At 42.0% G+C, this 20,688-nt stretch overlaps 1 protein-coding gene across 1 annotated transcript in view; it reads left to right on the plus strand.

The window, feature by feature from the left end:
* Positions 1 to 5,450: 5,450 nt before the first annotated feature.
* The window catches only part of SCN10A (sodium channel, voltage-gated, type X, alpha subunit), a 127,240-nt gene continuing 112,002 nt past the window's right edge, over positions 5,451 to 20,688 (plus strand). Inside the window, exons 1-3 of the mRNA XM_006890648.1 lie at positions 5,451 to 5,720; positions 8,137 to 8,255; positions 11,645 to 11,725. Coding sequence (XP_006890710.1) covers positions 5,451 to 5,720; positions 8,137 to 8,255; positions 11,645 to 11,725 — 470 coding nt within the window. The remainder of the gene's footprint in view (positions 5,721 to 8,136; positions 8,256 to 11,644; positions 11,726 to 20,688) is intronic.

Consider the following 20,688-nt stretch of genomic DNA (forward strand, 5'->3'; position numbering starts at 1 on the left):
CGGAGAGAACTGGGAGTTGAGAGCAAAAACTGTGCAGCACTTTTTTCATCCTATTCATGATGTCTTCCCGTTTCTCCTTAGCTTCTTCACACTTGTCAGCTAAGCGCTCAGCCGTTTCCCGTAGACTTTTACTTTCCTTTCGACAATAACTGAGATCTTCTAGTTGTTTATTTTTCTGGTCACACAGTAATTTGACCCTGCGCTGGATCTCTTCCATTGCCAGGTCCTGTTTAAGGATGTACTGCTCTCGGAACACCTGTGTGGCTCTGCTAAGGAGAGAATTACCTTTTCTAATTGTAAAGTCTTAAAACTATGTTTCTACAGATTCCCATATTTGATAACAGATTCATAACTCTGAGAACAACAATGACCCCTTGTATCATGACAACCCAACACAACTACTACGAACATTTAGCATCAGGTCAACCTCATGGCTAAGCAAGCTTTGACATTAAAACCCAATTCAACTCTTGAAATTCTATCTTACTCCTTTGCCTGCACCCAACATTACATTCCAGTGAGGGAGTTTCTATGTTGCTCCTCTATCTCTGAATTAGAAGACTCAACTATAATCCCACTCACGAGAGGTTCTTCTACGCTAGTCAAAGAAGACAAAATCAATTCAGTCAGTGTCACTTAAAAAAGGAAGAAACAGAGAAATTGATAAAATTCAACAAGCATTTTAAAGACAAGTGCATAAATACGTCAGGCTAATCAATATGTGGACACAGCATGTAGAAATTCTCGTACAGAAGAAGAGAGAAGACAGACATTCAGTGATATAATGCAAGTAGTCTTGTAAAAATTCCTGAGAGACAGACCAAGTACAAATGGGTAAGAGAAGAGAGAGGGAGGAAGGTTAAGAGAGTTCTTGAGGGCATTAACACATTTGGGTGAAGTCAGAGGTGAGGCTTCTCCTGATATTGAGTACTGAGCTCAAGAACTGCTTCTAAGGCTGGTAGTAGAAGTAAGAGTCCTCAGCATAGGGATATTTCTGTCTAGGACCGGTGAGCATAAGCCGTTCCCCATCAAAGCAGTGTTGTGCTCAAGAGCTACCTCTCAAACTGACAATAGCAAGTAACGTCACCACCACAAAAGTACTTGGTTCAAATGATGCTTCTAGTACTGGTAACACAATTAAGGTCATTATCATAGGGTTCTTGGGCCCAAGAGCTGCCTCTGCCATGGTCAACTTGACTTTGGAGTAAACTAGCCTGAAAACGCCACTGTTCTTATTGTTAGGTGCCGTCGAGTCGTAGATGACTCATAATGACCCTATGAACAAAAGGCCTGAGCACTGTTCGTACATAGAGTTTCCGGAGGCAAACCATTTCGAAGTGGATGCTGCTCCTGCTTCCAGGCTCGTTTTAGTTGGGAAGCTCCACCAAACACTGTCCACCATGGGTAACAATTACCACGTATGGCACATCAGTGTCCCAGTGTTCAGTATCACAATCAACAAGAGGAAAACATAGAGTCACCAAAAAAGAAGAGCCGATTAGCTTAAGCTCTGATTTCTCAGTAGAAACCATGTAAGGAAGGAGAAAATGGGATGGTATAAAGAAAAGGCCTAAATAAAACAGCTGCCAGCCACGGAGCCTGTACCCAGCAAAACTCTCCATCACAAGTGATAGAGGAGTAGTTGGGCAATTTGCAAAAAAGCAGGAAATAAAGAACCAGCGAAAGCAAGACCAACTCTCCAAGAAAGACTAAGAGAAGTCCTAAACACAGTGGCAGCCGAGGAAAGTGGATGAATCAGCAACATAAAAAAAGAAACACAGCAAAACTGCAATGATAAAACCTAGCCTCTAGTAATAATCACACTCAACATGAATGGCTTAAATGAACAGATTAAGAGAAAAAAGTAGCAAAATGGATTTAAAAAAATAAAGCAAAGTCCATTAATACGTTGCTTTTAAGAGACATGAACTAGACTAGGTAATATATTTGATTCATTTTATTCCTGTGGTTAAATCTATTCTTTTTAGGTACACATTTGAGAGAAAATGTTCTCTAGTTTTCTTATTTATGAACTTTTTTCTTTTTTTGAGTGTGTCATCTTTTATTGGACAGAGTTCTCAATCTAGGAGACAGAGGGCTGTTGAAGAAGGGAAGGGCGCCAGGGCAAAGGCACCCGGCCAGGAATGCAGACGGCGCCTTATGAACTTTTTAAATCACGAATATTCACCCAACAAATATATACTACCTACCAAAGTGCCAAATTATTGAGGAGTAGAAATGTCAATTTGAGGACTAAGGTGTGTCTGATTCAGGCCATAGTCTTTCTGATTACTAGCTATGCATCTAAGACCTGGAAATGAATAAGAATGACAGAAAAAAGAATTGACGCCTTTGAGCTGTGGAGTTGGGAAAGAGCACTGAACTTCACCTGGATGGCCAAGAGAATGAATAGTCATGTCACAGACAGGGAGCAGCCAGAGCGCCCTCTGGAGGCAAGAATGATGAGGCTTCACCTCACATACTTTGGACATAACTAGGAGGTGCTATCTTTGGAGAGGGACATGATGCTGGGAAGGGTGGAGGGTCAGTTGAGGAAGACCCTCAACCAGGTAGATTGACACGGTAACCGCTGCAATGGGCTCCTATGTGTCAGGAAGTGTGAGGATGACACAGCACAGAACAGGGTTCAGATCTTTGTTCATAGGGTCATTATGAGTCAGACTCAACTCGATGGCACCTAACAACAACAACAGCTACCACCAAAGTGCCAGACACTGAGTTAGGTTCTGAAAATCAAAGATGAACAAGAATGTGTATTTCTGATTCTCGCTCGGCTTACAAGCTAGTGAGAAATATAGAAAGGTAAACAGCAATCACAAAGCAGAGGTGTTTTATAAGAGAATGTGAGGAAAGTCATGCAAGTATAAAATGAGAATCCCAGCGTAGACTTCATATCCAATCATAGACAAAGGAAATTATCTGAAAGTAAAAAAAAACAACCTCATTGCACTCTGAGCTAAGTCATAGTTGACCCTCTAATGTGTTTTCAGAGGCTGCAAATCACACGGGAGGAGATTGCCCATCTTTCTCCCAGGAGGCTGCAGGTGGATTCTAACCACTAGAGAGGCACGCCTTTCAGCCTGCAGTGTGGCTTTCCACAGACTGTACGTCACCAGAGTTCTGAAAGTCAAGAGTTCAAAAATGACTGGGGACAGACAAAGCAAAACAAGAGGATAATTTGGGGCCAAGGAAATGGAACATGGATAGACTTTTAAATAAGAAATAATGGGTCCTTTTCAAGGAGAAAATTGAATCCTCATAGTTCTAGAGATGTAAACACATAGTTTAAGAGGTTTGCAAGGAATGAAAACTGAGCTATAATATAATTATCTCTTCATTTAAGAAAGATCATTTGGTTATAGTTGGAAAATAGGTTAGAAAGGACAAAAGGGGGTACGTAGGCTTTTTGGGATGGCGGTGGTTGGACTAATGACATGGTGGAGAAATTGGAGACACGTGGGAAGAAGATACTAAGAAGGCAGAATTAACAGTAATCGATGAATCACTGCACATGGGAACGAAAGAGACATGACCAAGAGTTTCAGTTGTGTGAAGAGATAGAAATAGGTTCGTTTGGGCCATTCATAGGAGAGAAGTAGACAAGAAATAGATACAGGCACCACAAAAGGATGAAAATGAGTTCAGTTTTGCATCTATTGAGTTTGAGGTGCTCATGAAACAGTCACATGGAGACATCAGCTGGCAGTCTGGACCTTGTGACCATAATCAGAACCGGTGATGGAAATTCAGGAATCATTCACATATAGTTGAAAATTGATCCCCTGGGGGTGGGCAAGCTACTCATTCCCAAAAGATTGTGTTAGCACATCTAGATCTGTTTTGCTACATGATCTTAGAATAGCTAACTTTGCCTCTCTGGTTTCTCATTTACATATCAGAGCTACTGCCTTTTAGGGTACACTGATGGGTAATGCAAGAAAACGGCTTCACTCAGAGTCTAGAACACAGTGGACTTGGCTGATACTATGACGGGTGCTGTTGCTGTTACTGTTGAAAAAAAAAAGACATAATAAAGAATCTCAGGTTTCACTGTTATGAAATGCTGAGAAAGAAAAGACTTAAAAGGAACAGGCAAAAGTTAGAAATGTGTCAGAGCAACTAGGGAGAGAGAGAACTGGAAGAAATGGGAAGTGGTTAAAACAGCCAAAAGGACCATCAAGAAAGGGCTGAGAAGCATTTCCCAGATGGAACCCTGATAAGAGGGTCTCTACTATCTTTCAAAGAGGCATGTGAGTGAGATAATTGGGGCAGGAGTTACTCTACAAGGACCAAAGAGTACTTGGAGGCAATGAATAAAAGCAAATCTTTCATGATCCTGGAAGAGACTAGGCACAGAGAAGGGGGAAGATTTAAAGGACCCTTGTATCAAATAAGTCTTTAAAGATGGAGGAGACATAAGCATCTCCAAATGCAGATAGGAAGGAACCAATATAAAAGGAAGGAGAGGTTCATGAAGTTGAGAGGGATACAAGAGGAGCATACTAGCCTTTGCCGGAATAAAGAATGATCATTTCCCTACATGACAGGAGGGAAGAGAAGAAAGAAAAGTGATGATGTAAATAAATTAGACTTGTAGGTATAAGAAGTTAAAGGATGTGTATTTTCTCCACAGCATAGCTGGCGTCATCATTGGCTTATGTAAAGGGAGACAGAACAGTCAAGAATGATGAAGCATCTTTGAAATTTCAGACAAGAAGTATCTGCTGACCAGGGGCCACTATTATTTTTCAGGCAGGATGATGTCTTCAGACCTTTCAGGAGTTCAAGTCTAGGCTGATACACATCAGCTTAGGTTTGGGATTTAGAACAAGAACAAAGGAGTCCTTAAAGTGATGAATGATGTGATCTGATGTGGATGTGTAAAAAAAGAATTTCAAGGAGAGAGTCCGTGTGGAATGTAGCCTGAAGCCCAAGTGGAGCTCAAAGAGGGCCAGAGACACAGCTGGGAAATGTGCCGAAATGAAAAGTTGCTATCAGAACATAGAATGAGACTTGGCGCAGATCATGAGTCAAAGTCTTCGGTGAATTAAGGAGACTTCGTGGAGCTCAGTGGTTATAGAAATGAAGAGAGAAGGCTATGATTTAATGAGCCAAATGGCTGGGGATGGGTAGGGCAAAACGATGAAGGAACAATCATTTAAAAGTGCATGAGAGCAAAGACATAACTCTTAGGTACCTGGGGAGGTATGGAATAACAGCATTTCCTAAAAGCAATGAGAGGGACGTTGGGTCCTGGGGAACTCAGTTGAGTTAAAAGAGAAGCTGCAGGGTGGGATGGGGAGAGTTACTCTAGCAAGAAAGCAGGGAAGGATGGGGGGGAAGAGGATGTTGGGGAGACTTAACTCTCTGTAATTACATTCACTCTCCTAAGAGTCTATACTTTTTTTTTTTTTAAGAAGAATGAGAAGATGGAATTCCCCTTTGGGTCTTTGGAAACTACCAACTTCCGTCAGTTCACCCCAGAGTCCCTGGTGGAGATTGAGAAGCAAATCCAGGCAGAGAAGGCAGCAAAGAAAACCCGAGAAAAGCACAAGGAGCCAAAGAATGAAGAGGAGAAGCCTCGGCCCCAGCTAGACCTGAAGGCCTGCAACCAGCTGCCCAAGTTCTACGGCGAGCTGCCGAATGAATTGGTTGGGATACCCCTGGAGGACCTGGACCCCTTCTATAAGACACACAGGGTAAGAGACGTCTCTATCCCACTCACCTCAGGGGTCCTCCTCGCCCCCGTTCAAGTGACAATGAGGTACAGACTCAGTTCTTTCTCAGCACCATCAAATCAGGACTGACTCGTAGCTGACCCTCCAGCAGGTTTTCTAAGTCACACGGGAGAAAATGACCAACCTTCCCTCAAAGAGCAGCTGAGGGATTCAAATCACCAGGGAGGCGTGGCGCTGGGTTAAGAGCACAATTCCCTGCGCACTGTCCCTCAGAACTCCCTACAGACTCAGTGAATGAGAACAAAAAAACCAAAACAAAACCAGTAAAACGAACTAACCCTTTTGAAAGGAGCACTGGTGGTGTATTGTGTAACATATCAGGCTCTTAGCTGTTAAACGTTTGGCAGCTCCAATCCACCAGCTGCTCGGAGAGAGGAAAATGGGCCCATTGCTCATTATAAAAAAAAAATAAAATAAAAGAGAGAGATTTACAGCCTCAGAAACCCAATGGAGGGTCAGTATGAACCGGAATCACTTTGATGACGCTGGGTCACTCTTTGGCACCCTTTTCCATGGCGTTTATGACAAACACCAGTTAAAACCAAATCCGCAAGTGCTGCCTCACCTCACAGCTGCCTCCCAGCAGGTTAGTAAGGGAGTTAATCACAATGGAGGAGATTGTCCATCATTCTCCCTCAGAGCTGATGGTGGATTTGAACTACCAGAGAGACACAGCCTGTGGGCTAAGAAAGCGGTGCATTATGGACTACACCATCAGAGCCTCAAAGGCAGTGGTCCCAGGGAGCTCTGGTGGCCTAGTGGCAAGAAGCTGCACTGCAATCCCAGAGGCACACGGTTCAAATCCTCCAGATGCTCTGCTAGAGAAGGAGGGGCAATCTCCTCCTGTACCAGTTGGATCAGATTTGATGGTACACACACAAAAGAATATTTTTTAAAAAAACAAAAACAAACAGTGGTCCCTTCAAACAGTACTGGCCCATGGCTTCTACAGGTGTTGACTCTTTGCCTACCACCTTCTTTCAAGAGCATTGAACTTGAGGTTGGAGGAGGCTGGGAAACAGGCATAGAAATCAGGATGATTTAAACTAGTGGTGCTCACAGTGTGGTCTGGGACCCCTGCAGTCCTCAAAATCCTTGTCATAATAATGCTACTTAGATACCCTCCACCTTTCCCACTCATATTCTCACGTGAGCGCCCAGCAGGAGCTGTTGATGTGTGATCACACCATCGCCCTAATCACTACTGGAACGCATGCTCCTATGTTGCTGTGTTTCAGAATTCCCTCAGAGTTTCTAAAACAGCAAATGTTTATGTCTGTGTCTTCCACAGAAACCAAACCTCCTTGAGGTCCTCAAGCATAAAATAGAGAACCCCGAGTTTAAACGAGAGTTGCTCTGTGACCATTAATCTGTCTGTGTTGCATCTGAAATGTCCTCCGTAGCAGAAAAAGGGATGTAGGGTGAATGTCACAGTTTGGAAGGGCAGGAGTCAGCCACCCTAAACACAAATTGTAAAAGAAAAAGGCACTTGGGATAGTGTTGTTTGTTTGTGGTGTGTTGGGTTCCCCCCCCCCACTCTCCTTGCTAAGAGCTTTCACCCTCCAGGAGCTAGGAGTAGGCTTAAGAAGAAGAGGTCTAGGAGCTGGAGAAAAGGAGGAGGATGAGGAGGCCAAGGAGGGTCCTCCAGTCATAAAAGAAATTAAACTCCATGAAAGGCTGTCTGCCTGTGCCCACGTCCTCACCCTGGACCTAATGCTTCTTATCAGCCCTGGGAGGTTTCCCAAAGGGCTCAGCGTTGTTGTTGTTGTTAAGTGCCGTCAACATGGAGGCAACTCATAGTGACCCTATGCATGAAAGACCTGGACACCTGTTTAACTTTCGCCTTTTCTCCAGATTCATAGGGTTTCCAGAGGCAAGCTATTGTGGAAGTGGATGTCACTCCTGCTTCCAAGCTTGTTTTAATCAGGGAGCTCCACCCAACACTGTCCACCAGGGGTAACCATCCTTGCATTTGACTCATCAATGCCATAGTGTTCGGCTTCACAGCAACCACGAGTTTCCTCTCTGTACAGCAAGTGGACAGACCAGGGTTACACGACCTAGAAGAATGTTTCACCAGAAACAATTAAAGGCAGGCCTGAGGGCCGTGGAGTAAAGTCACCCACCTTTGGCTTGGGAGCATGGCTTTCTGTCCTCTAGGCCGACTGCTCTCTCTGTTGTTGTTGTTGTTAAGTGCCATCGAGTTGGAGGCGACTCATAGAGACCCTATGAATGAACCTGTCCATTATCTCATAGAGTCCTTCTCATGCCTGAGGCTGAGATAGCAGCACAGCGGCACATTCCCTTAAAGCATGATTGTGGAGATGCTTGTCTCTCACTGGAGGTCCACTTCCTTCTTTGCTTTACTTCCTTTTAGACATTCATGGTGCTGAACAAAGGAAGAACCATTTCTCGGTTTAGTGCCACGAAGGCTCTGTGGCTATTCAGCCCTTTCCACCGGATCAGAAGAACTGCCATCAAAGTGTCAGTCCACTCGTATCCTTTGCATAAACATAAACTTCTTCCAGGGGTTAGAGCTGGACCTTTCCCAGTGTGGTCAATACTCCCTTTAAGAGTTAGCAAAAGATGAGTGAAATAGCTCAGCCACAAAAGGACAAATACTGCATAGTGCCATTGTTGTAGAATGGGACTGACATCACGGTTGGGGTGAGACTTAGAAAAATTGGATAAATTGAGTATACTGCGTTGAAACAGATGAGGGAGAGAACTGTTTAAAAGGATATATGGTTGGGTACTATGGTTATGACAAAAGTCTAGAATGAAGGTTACATAGTGGAGTGTACTCGGGGCAGGGTGGGAGTGGGGATTATATAACAATGAAAGAATTTTTCTTTTACTTTTCAAAGAGAAGAGCAAACTGGGGGCAATGGTGCGCATGGTGAAAAATGCAAGAATGAATGAATGGAAAGCTGTAATCTCTGTAAACATTACTTAAAATGAAGAAAATTTTAAAAAAGAGTTAGCAAAAGAGCCTTCTTCCAACTGAATCCTGGGACAATGGTGTCATTAAATGGGAAAAGGTGCACCCTTAATGTGCCTGATGCTTGACAACATTCTTCAAGACATAGGAGAGACCTTCGTGCAGCTCAAATGCCTGAAGTTTGGGCTCATCATAGACTAACATGGAACAACTCAAAGTCCTTCTTCTGGAAGACACTTTGGCTGAAGCGCCCCAATGTAGCCCATTGTTCCCATACTCCTTACTCACAACATAAGAACAGGAGAAGGGCCCAAAGACTAGTTAGGGCAGATGGGATAGGCATGGGTTGTTAACGGGTGCCGAAGCCATGAGAAGAGTGACGGCTTCTCGGGTGATGGAGCAACACTTAGCAGGAGGCAAGAAGAATCCATGATGGACAGAGTACAGGCTGTCTCAAGGGCCAATGGGCACTGCCAACAGCACAAGTTGCTCCAGCATGTTAAAAATGTCAACAGCTCGAGGTCCATGTCATTGAGGAATGTAATGGAGAAGACACACATTGGTCAAGTGTCCATAGTATAGAGTCATTGCCTGAACTGGCTTCACAAAGCTGCCTTCAGATTTTGGGGACCTTGTTCTCAGTTTATTTTGTTCATTTCTTTTCTTTCCCCCCACTAAGGCAAGCCAAACTAGTAGAACAAAGAGGCTTTGGCTTGGTTTCTAAGGATCCTCCCTGGTGGCTATCCAAATTGGAAGCTCCTAATGACAAATTCAGCCTTGGCGTCCTGGTAGCTGATTTACAAAAACAGCCTAGCCTCAGCTGCCTGACAGATGGGAGCCAGTCTCTCCGTAGAAGCCTCCAATAATAATTTTTTTTAAAAAGAAGCTTGCTCTCCAACTCGGGCGAGCTCGCTGAGCTGCTGGACAGCCCTCAGTGAGCGGAGTCCCTGGCTGAGTGGCATCTGTGCGCTCAACGTGAAACTGAGTAGCTATAAAGTCATGTGATGGTAAAGTTACATCACAACTCCCCCTCCCCCCCTTCACCATCTTTTATGTTTGTGGCTGCTTGGATGGGATTGTATTTTTTTCAATTAAGAGTTGGCTCTATTTCACAATGTTAGTAGCCCCTCACTTGTTAAATATCTTCTAAGTGTCAACACAGTCATAGGCACCGAAACCCTCAGGGTATTACTTGGATTACCATTCCCATTTTGCAGATGATGAAACTAACCCTCAAAAGCATTAAATAAATTGTTCCAAGTCACACAGCTAGTTAAAAGGTCACGTCTGCACCCTGCCTAGCGCAGTATCTGTAGTGAAGAAATAGGAGTTTAATGGAAATTAGTTAGGATAATTAGTCTCTCAGTGTGACATCTCTACATATGTGTGTGTGTGTGTGTGTGTGTGTGTGTGTGTGTGTGTGTGTGTGCAAAAAAAAAAAAATTAAGTGAAAACTCCAAATAAAGACAAACAGCAAATATACAAAATCCTCTCCATGGATTCTGGTTGGATTTCATCCAGATAAGTAAGAAACAGCTAATTAGAAAGAAAACCCCTGTAAAGAAGTAAGTGACCAGTGAATATTCTTTCCATCTTGAGATTTGATGAGTAAATAATTACTAACAGGAGTCACAGCTGGACAGAAAAGCTGCACTGATATATTTAAATCTCATGAACTTGATAACTCCAGCCCCCAAACCTACCCTTCAAGTTCATGCAATTCTCAGAGTCTTATTAGAAGTATTTCATCACAATGATCATTCTAATCACATTTGGTATGATCACTTTCATAAGCAATATCACACATCGGATATCTCATTACTTGTGCAGATTTGTGATCCTGGAGCTGTGATTTGCATTTAATTCTTGGGCTAACATTGTCCTTTGTGTGAAGGCATTTCTTCATTTAATTGTAAGTCAACAGGGAAAAAAAAGTGGCTTAATTAGTAGAGTTTCCCTTTTCAAATAGACAGGTTCCTAAATAACTGTAAAGCAGGGCACATCAAAGGCATTTACACAAAACAAAAATAGATTTAAAATACTTCTGCTCAAAGTGAAAAGATGAAAGAAGAGTGCAGCTCTCTCTCTGTATAGGTCAAGTTTATCTTCAGACTTGGTTCTTCTTCAGGAAGTAATTAAGAACCCAGATAATCTGTAAAAAGATGTCCAAGTGGGACTTTATCTTTGGATCCCCCCCCCATCAATTTACCTCCTTCCATTCACCTCCCTTTTTAGCGCCTTCCTCCAGGTCTGGCCCTCTCTTTGCCTGCACTCTGCTCACTGGAGACTCCATTTCCACAAAACAACCTTATCCTGCTTGGAATGATCTTGAACCAGCCTCTTCCTTCCCTGTACCTTCACCACCACCCTTAGACCAAAGGCAATCCTCCATGCAAATGGTTTAAGCTAAATTAAGAAAGCAATCTGATTATACTAATTCTCACCAAAGCTTCCCTTTATCTGTACCGTCCTCGGAAGACTCTGTCTTTCAGGATAAAAGAGACATTCACTGGAGGAGATTTCAGGCCACGTCATAGAGTAAGAAGGCATTGGTGCAAAAGAATATTCTGGAAAAGGAGATCCTACCTCCTTCCGTCTTACCCAGGAATCTGTTAACAAATAATTTTATAGTCATAACTCAGTCTCCTAATTAACTACTTATGGGACCTTGGAAAGGTCATTTCCACTGCAGTCCATTTTCTCAGCTCTAACGTGTAAAGAGTAATTGCCACTTGAGTGGTCAAACTCACCAGTCAGCTGATAGAAATTACGTCGACCAAGCCTCGTTCTCCATAGGCCCTCGGGAGACGCCAGCAGTTCTTACGCCGTGAGACTGGTCCAGCTAGGAGTTATGATTGTAATCCTCCGTTTTCACAGTGATCATGCACTTGAATGCCAGGGAAACACGGCGACCGTCAGCTCTTCCTTAACACGAGCCCCTCAGATGGTTCAGCGTCTTCATCACCGTTACCATCTTGGTCAACTGCGTGTTCATGACCCAGACAGACTTCTCAGAAGTGATTGAGTGAGTAGCCTTGGCTGCCATTGCTGTTGGGCTTTCTTCCCTTTTTATTTTGTCCTCATCTTCCCTTCTTCCACCTTCCTTCTTCTTTGTGTCATCTCACCAGCTCTAGTTTGGGTGGTGCTGAATCTGTTTACCCATTTGATTTCATGAGGACTCTTCTCTGTGCCTTTTGTTGTGTAAGCAACGAAGCAATTGCAGCTTCTAATAGATATAGATTGAGGGAGCTCTGGGGCTTCCTAAAAGCACTTGCACATTGATATTTCCTGGAGAGATTTTTAAAACACCCATGCCAGGGTTCTCCTTCACCTCGCCCAGAGGGTCTGGTTTAATTGGCATGGTGGTCTGTCATATGCACATGTGAATGAAATCTAGGAGTGGTCTATCAGGTGCGCATGTGAATGAAATCTAGGAAAGTCTTATTCTGAAAAAGAAAATCAAAGTCAAATAGTAGAAATTTTACCTGTTTTGGTAGCTACTAAAGAGTATAAACATAGCAGTATCTAATTAAAAAAAAAGACAGGACTAAGAAGAGATGGTTCTGAAACACATTCAGAAAATAGCCCATGAGTAGAATCCCTAGGGTTTAAACCTCATAGATCTTGGGCTTCATAGCTGTCTGACATATTGCTGAGATGGTTATGTTTCCTGGCGTGAGTATAGATGGGACCTCTGTAATTTCTGCTTATGGATCTTTCCTGGAAACATCCAGCGTCACACACCTGGGAAAGATGCCCTTGTCCACACTGGGACCTAGCTTACCCTTGGGCATAATCAAAGGAATTCAACAGGAGTTTCTTTTCCAACCTTAGAAGTGTGTGTATATATGTGTGTGCATGAACACACACTGATTATAACAGTAACACTTGCCGCAAGAGAAAAGATGATCTATTTCTAGAAACAGTAAAGAAGAAAGATCCTGTAGGCATCTGAATTGATACAGAAACAAACATTTGCTGAAGTTCATTATGTAGTTGTGATTTAAACTTCTTCCAAAAGTGGGAAGAGAAGGGAATTGCCTTACTTCAGGAAAGGGGGATCCACTTTAAAAATAGCAAGTATCATACTTAATTGTAAAATGTGGAAAACTTTCCCTATGAGGTCAGGATTATAAATACAAAGATGTCTGTCTTCTTCCAGTCTCTTTAACTTTTAAAATGAGTTACATAGGCAGCACAATAAGTCATCATAGAAATGTAAGAAGTTAAAGGTGGAAGAATAAGATAAGAAGTGCCAAAACGTTGTGGTTCACAGATAATATGATTGTGCGTGTAAAATATTCAGCATAATAGAAACGATGAGAATTAATAAGAGTATCGCAAGGTAGGTGGCTACAAACTAATACATGTAAATCAGTTGGATATGCACATACTAGTCTCAAAGAGTCAATCGTTTTCTAACATACAATTATACTAACATTTAAAAATATTAAGTATGTGTGAGTAAAATTGTCAAAGTATGAGTAAGATCTCTAAAAGGAAAATGGTAAAAAGTGTTGCATGAAATTGAAAACATAATAATGGGAGAGATGTTATGTTCTTGGATTCAAAGTCTCAATATTGTAATGACTCCCTAAAATGACGAAGACATTTAATGTGATCCTAATCCAAATTCCCACAGACTTTTTAAAAATAGAACAGACAGATCAACTCTAAAATTTACATGAAAATGAAAAGAGCAAATTACAGAGGAGACACTTTTGAGGAAGGAAAATCAAATGGGAAGCCTTGCCCTACTGGATGTCATGATTTACTGCTAAGCGCTAGGAGCTGGTGGAGGATTAGACAAGCCTGTGGAGAGGCTCAGAGAGTCCATGACCAATAGGGATTGTTTTCTGATGCCTTGAGTCTTTTCTGGTGCATATTGACCTGACCTGCAGCAGAGAAAACACTGCCTGGTCCCATCCCGCCTCCCAACTTCCGCCCCTTGCTGCAGTCACACTGTGTCAGTCCATCTCATTGAGGATCTTCCCCTTTCTCGCAGATCCTCTGGTTTTCCAAGCATGATGTCTTTCTCCAGGAACTAGCCCTTCCTGATACCATGCCCAAAGTTAGAGGTAACACTGCAGAACAGTTGAGAAAGGGCAGCCATCAACAAATGACAGTAAAAAATGAGAGAGAGGAATTGCAAACACTCAACTTTGTAAGGAGTTCTGATGGTGGGGTCTGCAGGGCATTGCACTGGTGACCCCAAGGCAGCAGCACTCTTCAGTAATTCACATCCATCAGTAGATTCTGGGGGGGGGAAATGGATGATCTCCTCCTTTGCAATGTATACTTTTGGAAATTCCCTGGAAGGTCAGCTACAATGGCAATGGCAATCTTCCAGTGGGATACAAAAATCACTTTAAAGTTGATGTAGATGTAAATTTCTTTGTGGAAAAAAATAGAGAATTAAAACTTGTAGGACTTCAGGAAAGGGAAAGATGTGTTCGTGTGATCTGAGGATGCACCGTCATAACTAATACCTTTTTCTCTATCATCGCCATCCAGTCAGGATGAATGTACAGCTGACCCTCCAGTGGGTGTTCAGAGGCTACAACTCTCATGAGAGGAGATTGTCCATCCTTCTTCCACAAGGCAGTTGGTAGACTCAAACGGTTCAATTCCTTACTCACTAGGCCATCAGAGCTTCCTGCACATTTTTGCTATACTAAACGTAAGAACTTCAGTTCATCAGAAGTCATCTCCATAGACTACGAAAAAGTGAGTCATCCAAGTAGAAGGCAATAGGCCCCCAAAGTGTTTTTATCCAGAGTACAAAGCGATTAGCTAGAGAAACCACTGAAAAGTAAGCAAAGGTCTTAGATAGGCACTTCACAAAAGTAGAACTCCAAGGCCACAATGAATGTATGGAAATCTAAAATCTCTCTCTGTTAACGTTCATTAAAATTAATTAAAAAAATAGAACTCCAAATGGCTGACAAGCATATGAAAATATTCCTGAGCTTTTCCATAAATGAGATAATGTGAAGGAAAATAACAGATTATTACCCACACATCACCAGAGAAAAATCTTAAAATGCTGCAATTCATGGGCAGGCCATAGAACAACAGAAACTCCATTACCCTCCTGTTACACTTGCACATATATACACTAATGGACACTGGAATACATGGACAAGAGAGTCTGTGAAAATTGCTCATGTTGTTGGTAAGTGCCATGGAGTTGAGTATGACCCATAGCGACCCTGTGAACAAAAGTTCTGAGCCCTGTCCTATCCTTATCCTTGACACATTTGAGCCCATTGCCACAGACATTGTACCAATCCATCTCATTGAGGGCTTTCCTCTCCTTTAACCACTCTCCACCTTTCCATGTATGATGTTCCTTTTCAGGATTTGCTGCTGCTTCTTTTTCTTCTTTTCTTTCTTTCTTTCTTTCTTTCTTTCTTTCTTTCTTTCTTTCTTTCTTTCTTTCTTTCTTTCTTTCTTTCTTTCTTTCTTTCTTTCTCTCTCTCTTTCTCTCTTTCTCTCGCTCTCTCTCGCTCTCTCTCGCTCTCTTTTTCTTTCTTTCTTTCTTCCTTCCTTCCTTCCTTCCTCCTTCTTTCTTCTTCTTCTTGTGACAATTTATCAAACAAGTGAAAAAGGTTTATTAAAGTAGTAAGACAGTCTTATTCATTAGCATAGCTCGTGAAAGGACACACAGAAGAGTTAAAAATACAAAGAAGAGAAACAATAGAGAGAGCAGAATAGCTTCTTCTAACATGTGCAAAACATGTGAGACAAATCTTCACCATCTTTGCCTCCAAGGAACATTCTGGATGCACTTCCTCCGACACCTATCTGTTTATTCTTTTTGCAGTCCATGCACTTTCAGCACTCTTCTCCAGCATCACAAGTCCAATGCATTGACTCCTCCTGTCATCCTTATTCATTGTCCAGCTTTCAGATACACAGCAGCTGATTGGAAGTGGTGATTTTGGCTTGAATACACTCAACAGAAATGTGTGTTTGTGGGCAATGGACGACCAGGATGAGAACGTTTATGACCATTGTTCACAAAAACTCCAAACCAGAGGTAATCTAAATAAATGAACAAAAACTCTAGTTAGATATTTCAGGTTAAATATTTCAGCTATTTTCTTAAAATGAGAGCAGTGAAAATTAATAAGCTACACATGACAATGAGGCCCATTCGTATCATTGAGAGTATCCTTGCTTGGTGGTGGTGGTGGTGGTAGTGGTGGTGGTGACGGTGGTGGTGACGGTGGTGGTGTTCCATGCTTTGGACGTCTCTGACTCACAGCAACCTTGTCTACATCAGGACAAAACCCTGCCTGAACCTGACCTGTCCTCACAGTCTCCACTGTGCGTAGATCCATTGTTACAACCACTGCGTCAATCCATCTCAAAGAGGAAACACCTGACTGCTAATCCAAGGTTAGAGGTGGCTCAAGAGAAAGTTCTCATGATCCATTTCCAAAAAAATCAGCCATTAAAAACCCTACTGGGCACAGTTCTACTCTGATACACAAGATAGAATCATAAGTTGGAGTTTAACTCAACAGCAACTGGGTTTTAGGCAAAAAAGGGGAGTCTGAGAAATCTAATCTTAAACAAAAGAGAACAGACATGAGCGATTACATGTGAGATTACACTGATACAGAATTCAACACCAAGCAAAACTAAGCTGTATTGTTTGGAGGTGTGTCTTTCATTGGCAAAAACTAGGCAAGGATGAAGCTAGTACCAAAATAAGGCTACTACGAGCTTTCAGGGGCGGAGGAAAAGGATGTAATTGGAAAGGGGGGAACAAAATGTTCTCTCTGGGGACATGAGTGGTGGTCCCACAAATGTTCACTATACATACAACACCTGGTTTAGGTTTCTGGCCGTTTGTCACTATTTGTCGCATACAAAATTCATATACATTGTGTTTCATTCAGGTACATTGTGTTTTCACACATTCCTTCATTCACATTGTGTCTCGTAAGATCACTCCATACACTGTGTTTTATAAAATCAATCACCACTGACCTAAGTCCGCTATCCCTCCATCTTTTTTAGGACCCCACCAGATATACCCTAGTGACATCACTCCCTCTCCCCGCACACCAAACTCTGTGACCCCAGATTCCCCCTTCCCCACCCTCGGGCCCCTTTCCCCCTTTGGATTTTAATCCACATCTTACTAATTATCCTTCTCCTTTTACAATAATGTTCTCATACTGCATGAAACCATTGACTTTATAGTAAAAGCCTAAAATATAGAGTAAGACCTTTAAAACGACCATTGTATAAAACAAAGAATACTGGAAAATATTAATCTGACAATGGTAACTAGGTAGAAAAATCACTATTATTATTTTAATTTAAAATATTTAATATATAGGACAATAAGCTAAAAATATACTTATTATAGATAGCCAAGATCATATACCATGCAAAATTTTCATCCTTCTTTTCCACTTTTAATGCAAAGCTTTTTCTCTCCAAAGTAAGAGTTATTTGGGGATTCTGGTTAAATATGGAAAACTGCATGCATGTGTTTTATCCCAGCCCTCTCGAAACGCCAGTAAAATGACAGCATGAGAATAAGAACAGTATAAATACACAAGAACAAAGAAAGGGAGCAAAGAAAAGGCGTCAAAACAATCATAGGAGATGGAAAGTGGGTGGAAGAGTGGTTCATGACTTAGCAGAAGAGAGGATGCTAAACCCACAGTGTCTGCAGAGGGAGTGAAAACGAGGACTGGGCATTTACTGTGCACAAACCCGGAACGCCTGCGGTCCTGCACACTGCAGACACTGGGAGGGGTGGGGGCGGGTCTCTGAGATAAAATCAGAAGGAATGACTGCAAGTCGGTAAATGGAGCAATTAGACCACCAGAGGCTTTCCTCTACTCTCTACAACTTTGAAATCGGACCCTCACTGAACACTGGACCCAAGGTGATATAGAAATTGAACCCGTGAGAATCCAGGCCAGGAAAGGAAAAATAAACAAGTAAAAACGTTGCCACTGAATTGATTCATTGTCATAGTGAACCGGAGAGGGTGAAACCAGGCTGCTCCTTGGAGGCAATGATTCTGAAGCTCTGTCTGACAACCTCTGGGCATGTTGCAAGGAGAGACCAGTCCCTGGAGAGGGACTTTGTGCTTGGAAGGGTGGAGGGACAGTGCAGGACAGAAAGACCTGTGATGAGATGGATGGATTCAGTGACTGGGGTAATGGGTGTAGATGTGTCAGAGACAATGAGATTGGATCGGGATAAAGCAGGGTTCAGAGCTGCTGCACATCGGGTTGCTATGAGTGGGAGTCCATTAAATGGCACATAACAACAAAAACAACATAATGACCCTGTGGAGAAGAACTTTGCCCACAGGAGTCTTAGGTTGTGTTACTACAGAAGCAAATCATCAGGACTTTCTTCCAATGGAGCTCTGGATGAGTTCAAACCACCAACCTTTTGATTAGTAGCTAACAGCAAGCCCTTTGTGCCATTCAGGGACTTAGATGTCAGAATAATAGATACAGCAAAGGGCTCAGGAAATATGGACAGAAGCCTGAGGAGTTAAGTCAACAGTTCAACACTGAGCCTTGTAGCCTCCTGACCATATCCTGCCAGAACATACACACCTGGGACATACTCACAAGGTGGGAGACTGGAAGACCTTTTTCTGGAAATTACAAATGGTGCCAAGGAAAAGATCTACTGATGCTAACACTCAAGGCTTCCCCAAGGAAAATGTCCTTCAGAGTCCGATGAGACTCCAGAAAAGTCCATCACTGAGCAGATACGTGTACAACTTCTGTCAATTTTCATTACCTCTCTCTTTAAATAGGATTGCATCTCAATGTCAAGAAAACAAAATTTCTCCTCGCCGGACCAAGAGGCAACATCATGATAGATGAAGAAACGATTGAAACAACCTGATCTTAACTTGAATCCAAAATCCTTGACACAGTCATCAAGAAGTTAGATGACATATTGTACTGGGAAAGTCTGCCATTGGGAACCTCTTCAAATGATTGTCAGTTTAAGGACTAAAGTACATCTGATTCAGGCCATGGTCTTTTCAATGACTTGCTATGCATCTGAGAGCTGGCCAGTGAGTAAGGATGACAGAAGAATTGATGCCATTGAGTATCACTGTTGGAGAAGAGCACTGAATATCCCGTAAACTGACAAAAAAATTAAATAAAATAAACAGGATTCACATCTATTCACTCATTGCTGTCAAGCCAAAACTGGCCCATAGTGGGCCCTCCAGTGGGTTTTCAAAGACTCTAAATTACATGGGAAGAGATTGTCCATCTTTCTCCTGTGGAGTATAAGTGAGTCCCACCTGCCTGCCTTTGAGTTGGCATTGCAACTCTGTTCCCACAAGGCCACCAGTATAGAATTATTTGGAAATGTGAAATGAAGGGAAAAAGAGATTCAATAATATACTTATGTTAAGAACAGTCCAATCAGGAGCTATGGCGGCATGTGTGTTATGCTCCTAACAGAAAGATCAGTGGTTCAAATCCACCAGTTACTCTCTGTGCAATCTATTCCCATAAAGACTTCTTTCTCCAGAAACAGATGGAGGGTTGCCATGGTCAGAGCCAACTCAGCAGCAGAGTTTAGTTGTGATTTGGTGTTGAAGTTCCCTAAAGAGTCAATCAAAACAATGGAACAAATAGATCTAGAGAAAATTCAAGGAGACTTTCCTGAAATGAAGGTAAACTTAGTACTATAAGCAGAATAATGAAGGCATTTTAAAACAAGATAAATTTGAAACATCTGAAAAACAAATAATGACTCAAATTACTATGCAAGTAATCCTATCCAGATTTAGAAAATAACAAGAAAAAAAAATCAACTAAATATCTTCACAGGTTTTGCACAAATTTAAAAACAAAGAATTCAAGTATTCAATACAAATTATAAAAATTAAATGAGTTGCCATCTTTAGCTGAAGTTTTTTATAAACTTGAAGTTCAATAGAGATGAGTAGGCAAAGGGGACTTCTAAGATGGCATGTGTTCTTGTTAAGTGCAATCACGTTGGCTCACAATGGCCCACGTTCCGCAGAATGAAACCCTGCCTGATCCTGAGCCATCTTCACAACCCCCACTATGTTTAATGCCATAGGTAAAGTCCATGTGTCAATCCATATTGTCGAGAGTCTTTCAGATACGGTTGTAAAAAAAATGGTAAATTTATGAAGCTCTGGTGGCCTAGTGGCAAGAAGCTGCACTGCAATCCTAAAAATGCACTGTTCGAATCCACCAGATGCTCCACTGGAGAAGGAGGGGTAAACTCCTCCTGTGCCATTCGGATCCAGTTCGATGAGACACCAAATTAAAAATAAGTAAATAAAAAGAATTTTTTTTAAAAAATAAAAGTAAACATGACCTTACGTATTGAAAAGGTTTACATGACTCAGGAAGCACTGAGAAGAACAGTCAACATCCTTGTTGTTTGTTGTCGTGTACTGTCGAGTCAGAACCAATGCATCCCTCCGGCAGGTTTTCAGAGGCGGTTAATCACATGGGAGGAGATTGTCTACCCTTCTGCCATGGAGCAGCTAGCGGATTTGAACAGCATGCCTTCTGGATTGCAGCACAGCTTCTTGCCACTAGGCTATCAGAGCTCCTGAAATGCATTCTAATGAAACTGCTAGACTTTAAAGAGAAAAGAAAAATTCTATAGAAGCCAGTAGAAATATCAGTTCACTTATAATGGGAAAGAAAATGACACAGGCCTTAAATATCCCTCCGGTGGTATTTAGTACCAGATTATATTCTCTAGATGAGTGCAATACAAAATTTGGTACTTAAATACTCTTCATCACAAGACAGAAAACATTGAGAACATATAGGATGTCAACAGTATTGTTCTCACAAATCCTTCTTGCAGAACCAATTAAAGGGATGATTTTGGGAAACCACAGTAGAATGACAAATGTTGAACACTGAATTTATGTAACTGTGGGCACTCTTTTAAAACGATGCCAGGATAAATGTAAATGTTATC

Source organism: Elephantulus edwardii, unplaced genomic scaffold, assembly GCF_000299155.1.
Source record: "Elephantulus edwardii isolate Elephantulus edwardi_28Jun2011 unplaced genomic scaffold, EleEdw1.0 scaffold00091, whole genome shotgun sequence".
NCBI classification, from domain to species: Eukaryota; Metazoa; Chordata; class Mammalia; order Macroscelidea; family Macroscelididae; genus Elephantulus; species Elephantulus edwardii.